This window comes from Carlito syrichta, unplaced genomic scaffold (assembly GCF_000164805.1).
Source record: "Carlito syrichta isolate Samal-C Ts95f unplaced genomic scaffold, Tarsius_syrichta-2.0.1 Scaffold314595, whole genome shotgun sequence".
NCBI lineage: Eukaryota > Metazoa > Chordata > Mammalia > Primates > Tarsiidae > Carlito > Carlito syrichta.
In genome coordinates, this window is record NW_007258691.1 from 1282088 (window position 1) to 1294297 (window position 12210).

Here is a 12210-nt window from a genome sequence, read left to right on the forward strand (position 1 = left end):
ATTAGACACCCACGACATAAGAACAAAAACAAGCCGGGCTCGATGGCTCAGCCTGTAATCCTGCGTCTTTGGGAGGCTGAGGTGAGTGGATTGATTGCCTGAGCCCGCGGGTTCGAGACCCACCTGGGCAGCAAGACCTCATCTCTACAATAAATCAAAACATCAGCCAGGCGTGGTAGTGTATGCCTATAATTCCGGCTACTTGGAAGGCTGAGGCGGAAGGATCACCGGAGCCCAGCAGGTCGAGGCTACGGTGGCCGGGAGCGGCCACTGCACTCCAGTCTGGGCAACAGAGTGAGACCCCAACTCAAAAAAAAAAAAAAAAACTTTCAAGAGTCAAATCATTTATCTATCAATTTAAGTAACTTGTGCCTATATATCCTCTACTATATATTTTTTTATACCAAAGTATCTTGAAATGTTTGAAAGAAATAGTCTATAGTTTATATAGTAAAAGTTATTCTAATTCATGTGAAATGATGTCTTACAGTATGAGATTTCATACTTCATGCTAAGACCAGAACCCAAATTCTCAGTATTATCCCCAGGGTATCCTGCAGGTGCTACAGGACCAACCTCAAAGGGACCATTGTGCCATGTCGCCACTGCAGCTTTGAAGACACATGTCATTCACAACTCTAGTCATCCAGAATAGTTGATGCCGTGTTTTTGGGAAGCTCACTGCACCCGGAAGCTGAAGTCAGTTGGATACTCTTGTCTGTGGTGGAGACTCTTCCACCAACAGTTTTGTTGGTGTTCCTCTGTGGCCTCAGCAAAATAATGAAGCACTTAGTAACAAAAATACAACCTAACAAACCATAGCTGGATGACAAGATTGCAAAAATCTCCACAGCCACTTTGAATTTGCCTTTGGTGCTTAAATAAGCAGGAACAAAAGAAATCCAGACAATGAAAAAGACCAGCATCCCAAAGGTGATGCATTTTCCCTCATAGTAATTATCCGGCAACTGGCGTGCCACAAAGGTCGTAAGAAAGCACAGCAAGGCCAAGAAGGCATCAATCCCAAACATCAAGCACAAACACTCTATGGAACCTTCACTGCATTCCAGAATGATCTTTATATTTTGAGATTCCATGTTCTTGTATACTTTTGGAGGTTCTAATACCAGGTAGACTGTGCATATGCCACTCTCAACTAGAACAGAAATCAGTACAATGATTTTCCGGTAAAGGGGGCGCATGGATGTAAGTCGGGTTTTGGATTTGGAAATTCTGTAGGCTAAAAACAGTGAAATAGCCTTTCCGAGGATGCAAGATAGGCAAAGAGAAAAGCCCAGGGCCAGGGTGACCTGGCGGGCCATGCAGGACCAGCCATATGGCTTGCCAATGAAAAGCATGGATGACAGCAGCGTGATGGTAAGAGAAATCAGAATAAGAAAGCTCAGGTCCCGGTCATTGGCGTTCACCAGGGGAGTGTGCCTGTACATCGCATACACAGTTGTGACTGCCAAGACCCCAAGGGCCCCAGAGATGGAGAGAATAATGAGCGTGATTCCTAAGGCCTCATCGTAGGCAAGGAATTCCACTTCCTTAAGCACACACTTGCTCTTTTGTGTGTTCGACCAGTAGTCTTCACCACATCATTCACACTTCCTTTGACCTATCAAACAAAGAATGGAGAATGAATTGCAAGGAAATCCAATTGTCCTCTTCTATTGTGAATAGCCTAGAACAGACAGATGCCTAGAATAGGAACTTGCTGAAAATCCCTTTATATAGAATATTTATCATATCTCAGAAGGAGTGGTGATAAAATGGCCTTAGAGTGTGCAGGTGATATTACAAATTGAGATTTATTTTCAATTTTGGAAATTGACACTCTTCTCCGTGTCAGCCTTTCCTGCATTGGTCTTTTCTGGTAACATGCTTCTTTCTTTCTACTTAAATTGTCTAGTTGAGAAGGGTCGTGTGTATCCCATAAACCTGAGAATAATCCACAAGTGAGAAAATATATATATATATACGAGACAATTAAAACTGCTGAGATAAAATAATAAAGAGGATTGTGACAGGGTTATGATTGATTAAAATATGAATGCTTTTAGTCTTTCATTCAATGTCACCCCCACAGAGGAGAATGTTGTGTTGGCCCACTCAGTTTCTCCTCTCCTCACCCTCCAGATGCAGATCTGAGGAACAGTTAGAAGAACTGAGGATAAGAAGGGAAGCAAAAGCGATGCCACGGTGCCTGAGGCTGAGAAAGGTTCAGGGCATTTGGCCGGGTGGAGGCTCAAAGGGAGACTATCTAACAGAGAAAATGCTATTTGAGATGAGTTTACAGTAGATTATAACATAGAACTCTTTCATGTTCTTTGAAAGATGCAGGTAAAGATTATAATTCCCTTTCCATCATTTCTCGTTGCTAGACTGGACTTCTTAGGATGCAACTCTGCAGAAACATTGGGCCACATGGGGAAGTTGTTTAGGTTACATCATGCTTGTTTTCCATTTGGGGAACATTTTATGTTTGTAAAATTTTTTTTACAAACATAAAAAAAATTTTGTCTTTTTACTTTATTGTATTATAATGATGTGGGGTACTAGTCAGGATTGGGTACATAAATAATGTATATGTATATGGACCTGCCTTCAACAGGTCACTTCCCCAGGGTTTAGGACCAAGCGCCCTTTGTGTTGTTATGTGCCCCCCATGAATTGCTATTGAGGGCCATTTGACAAAAGACAAGTACAACTTGTGTTATCTCTAACAGAAGGTAGAGTTAAAAATAAACCTGTTCCAACATGCTTCACATGACAGCACACTAGACCCAACTACAACTCTGGTTATCAAGAGCAGCAATTTAGCAGGCTGTAGTGAAGAACTCTTAGAGCAGTGGTTACGAAATTCATCTGTCTTACTAACTTGCAGTACTTACAACCTTCAGCTAATTGTCTTTAGGGATGGGACTCTAGATATTACAGTTCCAAATGGAATTGAGTACCTCTACTTGGAAATAATTCAGCAAAACATAGACCTGTAAATCACCTTTTTTCCCAATTATGAACATAAGAAATGTTTCATCTATTTCAGAAACTGAAATAATTTTAAATACTTTTTACGAATGCATAGTATTCCAATTATTATTCATATGAATTTCAATACACATGTCACATTTTATATATTTCATTTTGCATTTTCCTCTATTAGCTTCAAGTTTGTAAGTCTTTTCTAAATTGTAGCAGCTTTAAAACTGCTACAGCACCTCTTATCAACAAGGGTGCCTGAATGAAACATATTTGTATACCTAACCTTTAACTGTACCCCACAATATCATAATAAAAAATATTGATTATAATAAAAAAAACTGCTACAGCTTTAAACCCAATACTATGGTGGTTTTTCAGACATAGAACATCCACTAATTTGAGGGATTACAATGATTTTATAATGATTTATAATAAGTTGCTCACCCTTATTTATAAGGAAGGTGACTGAGGCCCTCTTTGTCAACACATATTTAATATAATTCCATCTCAATAGTAATGAAAAAAATGACCATCTCTACCTGGTTCCCATGACACATGTCCATCAGCACATGGGATGCAGTTAAAGCAACACATTGGTTCCCCATGACGAATTCCCTTTCGGGTCCCGGGAGGACACACATCAGTACACACTGAATGGGGAAGCTAGCAGAGACAAATAGAATATAACGTAACAAAACCCTTGTCTCTACTAGTCTGAGAAGGAGAAATTTCCCATTTGAATTTCCACAGAAGCTCTGTCATATCCTGGGAAACCCAGGATACCTAGGTGAGGCCAACAGACAAAGAGAGTATCAATATAGGAAGGTTAGAGAGGAATTTTGCTAAAAGACATTCTTGTGGTAGATTCTAGAAATGCAACACTACCTCTCTTTCTAACCTTGGGGATCCAGACCAGGCTCCATTTCCATGGGACTCTGGAGATGGGACCATTTGTGTTCCTACATGTGGAGGACCTGTGATCCCCAGGAATCATCTTGGGAACCTAAAAAATATTTTTTCTCAGCAAGGTCTTAAAGTCAAAAATGCGTCATGATGGGTCAGTAGAAGAAAAAAATGAAAGATCTGTTCTATTGGAAAAATTGGGAGGGCAAAAGGGAAAGCAGACAAGACACAACACTGGAGGATTTTCTTTTTAAATACATTTAGAAATCCCAATAGTAAGCACAGGCCTCCTTTTACATTCTACTTGGATGCGTACCTTGAAGCCCAGAAGAAGTGCAATGTTGTAGATTGGTTTGTATCTTAATCTAGTGGGAAGTTTTCTATTTAGAAGGGAGATCAAATGTTTTTCCCCTTAGCAAAAACCATTTTGGAAAGTGAATAATCACATTCCTATTTATTTTGAAAATCAGAATTTTCATATGTTGAATTTTTCAAGGTAAATTGGAATTAGATAGAAAATATTAAAAATCTCTGGCCAGGCTTGGGGCTCAGCCTGTAATCACAGCACTTTGGGAGGCCAAAGCGAGTGGATTGCCTGAGCCCACAGTTTAAGACCAGCCCTGGCAACTTGGCGAGAACTCGTCTCTACAATTAATTAAAAATTAGCTAGGCATGGTAGTGTGTGCCTGTAGTTCCGGCTCCTTGGAAGGCTGAAGCAGAAGGATCGCCAGAGCCCAGCAGGTCGACACTGGGGTGACTGTAAGTGTGCCACTGCACTCCAGCCTGGGCAACAGAGTGAGACTCCAACTCAAAAAAAAAAAAAAAACTCTGAGTTAGGTTATGGTATGTAACATTACAGAAGTATATATATAAGAGTAGAATAGCTTCTTATTGGCTTTGTATGTATATGTAACATCATATTTTAACTGCACTTTGAAAAGTAGTTATTATAGGAAAGAAAGACAGGCATTCTCAAATCCTAAAAGATAAACAAGAAACTCACCATAAAATGAACTAGAATTCCTCTCTCCTGACCCAAGCTTCTGGAAAGAACACTCCATATTCCTTTTTTTGGAAAATTACCATGAACAGTGAGCTGATGCCTTTTGGTTTTGTTTCTAAGAATCCCTTCCCTTTCCAACTTCTGGATCTGGCTTGCAACCCACTCACTTCACTAAAACTCTTCTCACCATGTCTGTAAAGCTTCTCCTCTAGCCTCATTCTCCTTCAGCTTTCTTCAATACTTGACACTCTTGATCAACTTCTCCTTGAAATGCAGCTCCCTTTGCTTTCTTGGGTTCTTTTATGTCTTTTCTTGATCCTATCTCCACCTTCCTCATCAGTGTGGGCATTTTCTCGGGTTTGATCCTTGATCCTCTGCTTTTGTCTCTGGATGTAAAATTAGTCATTCATTTTCTTATTGTCAACCAGCATCTCTACAGAAGAACTCCCAAACCTTGGCCTCTAATTCCATACTCAAAACTTCCAACATGTTCCTACTTTGAGATCCCACCATCACCTCAAATTTATCATGTCTTAAACTACTCTCATCAATTCTATTCCTTTTCCCAAATTACTCAATTCCAACTCATCCATCAGCTCCAACTTTATATCCTATTACTTGCCTGTAAGAACCCTCTCTGCTACTCAGGCCCATCTTCCCACCAACCACCAGATTCAGTTTACCATTATGACTTAAATCATTCCTTATAGTGTCCTCTAATTGTCTGATGCAAGATACTTCCATGTCCAATTTATCAGCAAGCCCAGCATCTTCTACCCATAAGAAAATGACTTGTTGCCATATTCATCACATTCATCCTGCTCCAAGCTAACTTCATTATTTTGGATGGTTCCACGGTCTTCAAACCGTTTTCTTTGTTCTGGTCTTGTGCCTTCTTTCCTTAGTCTGTTTACAATATGGCCAACAGAATGAGCCTCTGGCCCTCTAAGTCAGATCATGACTAGCCTCCGCCAAGACTTCATGGCTTCCCTTCTTACTCAGGGCCTTGCATGCATGATCTGACCTCTGTCCTCTCTTTCCTTCTTCCCTACTCTCCCTCTCTTTCACCCTTTCCAACTGCAGTGACCTCTTTACTGTTCTCCCAAAGTGCCAAGCACACCTCAGACTCAGGGTTCAGAAGTGTGTGTTCCTTCTGCCAGAAATAGATTCCCCCTAGCCAATGCATGAATTCACTTCCTTTTAAATTTTCATTGGAATGTCAACCCGGTGAGGCTTTCCCTGACCACACTCTATGAAACTTGAGTGCAACACTCCCTCAGCACTCCCTGCCTCAGGACCTGCTATTGGCTTATCCGTAACATCCTCTTTCAGATACTATGCAATGTCTCTCTTTATCTTGTTGGTTGCCTATTTTCTCCCACTGAAATATTAGCTCCGTTAGATAGTGATTTGTTCTATTCTGTATACTGATGTAGCCTCAGTTCATGTGTATATGTTATTGTTCTCAGTAAATATTTGCTCAGTTAGTTAATGAATTAGATTATTGGTTCTTTGAGGGCGGTGGCCTTTTCTTGCCGTGGTAACCTAGTGTTGGACTCATTGTAGTTGTTTAGTAAATATGTACTGAATTATGTTTGAAGCAATTTCGTTACACAAATAGAATCCCATTTTAATACAGAAGAAAAATAAATAAAATTATTATACTCTACTGAAGCACTATCAAAATAGAAATCTCCTTGTATATTCTTTTTCCATCATTCTATTTTTTTTCTTTTTCTTTTTTCTTTTGCGTCAGAGTCTCACTCTGTCACCCAGACAGAAGTGTAATGGCACAATCATGACTCACAGCAGCCTTGAACTCTCCTGGGCTCCGGCAATCCTTCCACCTCAGCCTCCTGGGTAGTTGGGACCTCTGGCATGTGTCAGCACAACCAGCTAATCCTTTTTTTTTTTTTTGGTAGAGACAAGATCTCCCTATGTTGCTCAGGCTGGTCTCAAACTCCTGAGCTCAAGAAATCTTCTCACCTCAGTCTCCCAAAGTGCTGGGATTACAGTTGTGAGCCGCAATGCTCAGCCTATTTTTCTATCAGTCCTTAATAGAGCAAGTATTCTATGAATTTTGTATATGTAAACAATAGCATCTTCCCTTTTTTCCATGTTAAATTGTATATTGAGTACTACTATATACCCAGCAAAAGGAAGACAAAAGTGGAACCTCAAGCCCCATTCAGGCAGAGAATGGTGAGCCACAGAAGATGGTTTCTGCAGTGACAGAAATGTTCTATATCTGTGCTGTTCTGTATGGGTCCTAACTACATGTAACCACTTAGAACTTAAAATGCTGCTAATGTAACTAAGGAGCTGAATTTTACATTTTATTTCATTTTAGTTATTTTACATATTTAAAGCTGCCTGTGGCTAGACGCTACTGTATGAACAGAACAGCTCTAGGTAAAAGAAAGAAAATGTGACAGAGAACTTTGGCCCCTACAGTGGCAAACACTGACAAGCTACTATTTTTACATCCAGCCATAATGTATTCAAGTGCTAGTTAAGGATAGCCAAGAAAAGGAGAAACTTGTGTGTGTGTGTGTGTGTGTGTGTGTGTGTGTGTGTGTGTGTGTTGTGTGCGTGCTCACGTGCATGTTCTGTGAGTATGCGTTTATCTATCGATGTTTATCACTAACCACAGAAAGCAGAAAGGAGTAGACTGACTGACAGATCAAGCTCTCATAAATGCCTGGCACAGCACAGGAACTCACAAATCTTCAGTTCCTTGTCATTTATTTATAGCTGCTTTCCCAGCCTGATTTGGAAGACTACTTAGGGATCTTAGACTTGAGGTCAAGAGGGAAGATGCATGAATAATATATAAGATAAAAAAACACCCCTTCCCTCCAAAAGAAAGACCCACGTCAGCAAAGAAAAAGCATCTTCTGACTATACTGACACTGCTTTCATCTCTCTCACTCTTCTGGTTCCTCCATTCTGAGATTTACATGGGAGATTAACTTGCCAATGCTTTTCTGTCATCCTATCATTTTACTGTACTCTATAGGTCACCCTGAAAGAAACACTAAATTATCAAAAGCTCTATAATGCGACTTTCCTGAACTAAAGATTTTGCTGAAGGTAAAAAGTTCAGCTGTCTGGAAAGTAATAGGATTTCCTCTTTTTTAATTTCAATTTTTATTTTTATAAAGATAGAGTCTTGCTCCATCTACTAGGCTGGAGTGCAGTGGCATGATCATGGTTCAAGGCAGTCACGAACTCCTGGGCTCAAGCAATCTTCCTGCCTTAGCCTTTCAAGTAACTAGAACTACAGGTGTGCACCTCCACACCTGGCTAACTTTCTCATTTTTTGTAAAGACAAGATCTTATTAAGTTGCCCTAGTTGGTCTCAAATTCCTGGCCTCAAGCGATCCTCCCGCCTCAGCCTCCCAATGTGCTAGGATTACAGGCATGAGCTAATACAACTAGCTGGAGTTTCTTCTTAACCTCTGGGAAGTGAGAGGGTTTTTGTTCAACTTTCCCCAACACTTCTCTAGGTGTTATATTTACACTGTGTGCCAAGGAGACCAGTCTCTAGCTCACCAACCACTTCCCTTATAAAATAAGATCTGCTATCCTGCAATGAGCATCCCTCCTGATAAGAGAAGAAAGGTAAAAATAATAATTAAGTAATAATGATTAATAAATAATAAAAATAGCAATAATGATTAAAAAATACTTGTTTTTTATCTGATATAAGCACTTTCTATCCAACACATCTAATTCTCCAAGCTTACCTCTTCTACCTCCCAGAACAATTTTGGAAAAATACTTTGAAAATAATTTTGAAATATATGAAATTCATCTTGTTTCTCATATAATATCCTAATATAGGATTTTTGTCAATGGTATATTAAAGTTTATGGCCATGTATGTGCATCCATACATATACCATACTGGTAACCAGTGTTTCCTACCACAAATTATATTATAAATTTGTAAATTTTACTCAGAAAAGAAAAAGACAACATTATTTCAGAAACTGAGATAAAAGTTGCAAGGCATTCAAAAAAAGAAGATATTTGAATGAAAATTTAATCGGTGTCTTTGAATAAAGGCCAGAAACGAATCAGAGCAATTAAAAATGAGATAAAATGAAAGACAGACAAATGAGGTAAAACATAAGTATGATTGGAGTACTTGAAGAAGAAAAACAAAATAATAAAACTAATATTTAAAACTATCATCCAAGAAAATATTCCAAAACTAAAAGATCTGAATCTATGCATATGTACCATACATACACTCATTTGGAAATGGCCAACTCTAGGTATTTCCTTAAATTCCTGAAATGATATAGAAATGCAATTCTCTATATAGATAAACAAAATAAGATGTCAGAATAACTAACCTCTGATGATTCAGTGTTCCAAAATATTGTCGCATTTCTTGGAATCACAAGTTCATGCTTAGAATTTGTGAATGTATACTCTCCAACCTTCACAAAGGCAATATTTCCATTATCATCTAATTGCCAATTTAGAATATCATAGTGTCCAGTCACATCTCCATTTTCATCAATCTCCACTCTCCTTCCATCATGGGTTGTAAATGTAAGTGTCTTCAAATAGTACATTAGCTAGAAAACAAGGGGAAAAAACAACAGGAAAAAAAGCAATTTGTAAAAAAATGTGTACAGAAAACAGAATTTTATAACGAAAATCATTTGGACTCATATCTAATTCATGGGATGGAATTTTTCCCACTTCTTCTACATCATTGTCGTCTATTACAACCTCTAGCCACATTTGGCCATGAAACTTGAAAGTTGCTTGGCCAAATTAAGATATGCTGTAAGTGTACAATATACACTGGATTGTAAAGACTTAGTTCACAAAAAAGAATGTTTGCTATCTCATTAATTTCACACTTTATATTATTTATATTAATTATATTATATTACTGATGACTAAACTCTCACCTTTTTTCTTTACCTTGCCAAATTCCCAACTTTATTTTTTATTTTTTTTGAGTTGGAGTCTCACATTGTCGCCCAGACTGGAATGCAGTGGCCGCTCCCAGCCACCGCAGCCTTGACCTGCTGGGCTCCGGCGATCCTTCCGCCTCAGCCTTCCAAGTAGCTGGAACAACAGGTGCGCACTACCATACCCGGCTCATTTTGATTTATTGTAGAGATGAGGTCTCGCCAAGTTGCCCAGGCAGGTCTCGAACCCGTGGGCTCAGGCAATCCACTCACTTCAGCCTCCCAAAGCGCGGGATTACAGACTGAGCCACCAAGCCCGGCTAAACTCCCAACTTTTAATGTAATTTCCTTTCCAATCAGGATCTGGCATAACATCACATAACAGATAAAGAAGGAAAAATCAAAGAATTTGTATGACCCTGTAAAACTGTCTTTTGGTGATTCCAGTTACCTTTCAAGGTAACTCTCTGAAGCCTGCCACCATCCATAAAGCTTCATCTACATATCAAGAAACTTGGCTCCCTTATTGTTTTCAAACTGCCCCATATCCTTTACTGCTCTAAAATTCCTTAGGTAACTAGCTGACTAATTGTCAGTCAAAAAAATATTTGAATCCACCCACAACCTGAGGGCCCCATTTGGAAATGTCCTCTCTTTCTGGGCCAAACTAATATAAATCTCACCTGTATTGGGTTATGGTTTCAACCACAGCAGGCACACATTCTCAGGACCTCCTGGGGACAGATGCCACAGGCCTAGGTCACTCACATTTGTCCCAGAATAAACCATCTTAAATGTTTTAGAGTTTGGCATCTTTCATCAGCATTATAATGATAATAATTACATGTTAAAATACTATTTGAGGTATGTTGGATTAAATAAAATAAATTCTCAAATTTAATTTTGTTTCTATTTTTTAAACTCATCTACTAGAAAGAGATAAAGGCTATGGAAAAAAGATAAAGTAGAGCAGAAGGAAGAGTAGGAAGCCCATGAGAGGAAAATGGGGGCACCATGGAAGCCACAGTTTTAAATCAGATGATTAGGTATATGTGACGTAGAAGGTGATATGTTACCAAAGACAGAAGGAAGCACAAAAGTTCATCAGAAGGTAAGTTTTCAAAGGCCTTGAGGCAGAATTATGCCCAGAGGGTTCAAGGGACAGCCAAAGAGCCTGGGTGGATGGAACAGGTAAGCTCAGGGGAGAGAAGGAAGGGAGATTAGAGATCACATAGGGTTTGTGTGTCATAGTAGTGTTACCAGGTGGGGTGAGGCTCTGTGGGTTCTTTGGCCCAAACCCAGAAAAGTGTTAAACCCAAATTTCAGAATCCGAGAGACCAACAAAGAGCCAGCTCTGATGCAAACACACAAGGGTCTTTATTCAGGCTCGAGTCTGGGCTCATGCCCGAAGCAGCAGCTTCAGGGACGAGAGCCGCGATCCAGCATGGCAAACAGTTTTTATATATCATTACAGAGGGAGGGGAAAGAACTTTAAACTTGTTTTTACATGATAGGGTAATTTCTCCTAATGGGTACGGGGGCACTTGGGGTTGATCTGGTCTGCTCAGCTACCTGTGATTGATGGGGGAGCTGCTAAATGAGCAGAGTGGAATGTCAGCAGGCAGGCTAAGCAAAGGGAGGGGTTTATTACTTGACATTCACATACTGCTAGCAGCAGTGGCGGAAGCAATCGGTTATTTTATGAGACAAACAAAAATTAAACTTAACAAAATTCTAAGTACAAACACTGCAAACAAATACAGTGAACGTGGGGTAGGAATTCATATAGTAATAGTTCTCTTAGAGTGTTTTTTTTTTTTTTAATCTCTTGGGTCTCTCATTCCCCCCTCTCAGAGGGACCTATAGATAAGACCCAATCATGGGTCTACATAGGTTTTTTTTTTTAAGACCATTCTGAAAATGGGTAGGAGAGTTGAGACACCAAGGATGAGTACCAAGCGGTTGGCACTGGTGCTTGAGTACCATGAGTTGAACAGTGCTGACTTGATTTTTAACAAAGGCTACAAGCTTGTTGATGATGCAAGGCCCGAAAATAAGTAGGAGAATTAAAACAACTAAAGGGCCAACTATGGTGGAAATTAGTGTAGTAAACCAAGGGGTGCGGTTAAATCATGCTTTAAACCAATTGAGTTGTTGCTCTTGTTCTCTAAAATTACAACAGTAGGAAATAGAGACAATGAAATTTGTAAAATTAACTGTATCTTATTAAACCTTAAAATATTATGATTGGTCATGCTTGAACTAACATGATTCTTTGACGTTAGCATGACCTATTTTAAAATAATTTGAAACCTTACATTATTGTAGTTAAAACTGGCCTAAAAGATGCAGCCCAGTCTAAAGTATGCGCTGGGCTCTC

At 39.4% G+C, this 12210-nt stretch overlaps 1 protein-coding gene across 1 annotated transcript in view; it reads right to left on the reverse strand.

Annotated features, from left to right (window-relative positions):
* Positions 1–638: 638 nt before the first annotated feature.
* Positions 639–12210, reverse strand: part of LOC103274178 (vomeronasal type-2 receptor 1-like) — a 28709-nt gene continuing 17137 nt past the window's right edge. Inside the window, 3 exon segments of the mRNA XM_008071640.1 lie at positions 639–1621; positions 3528–3651; positions 9258–9485. Of these exon segments, the coding sequence (XP_008069831.1) occupies positions 639–1621; positions 3528–3651; positions 9258–9485 (1335 nt within the window).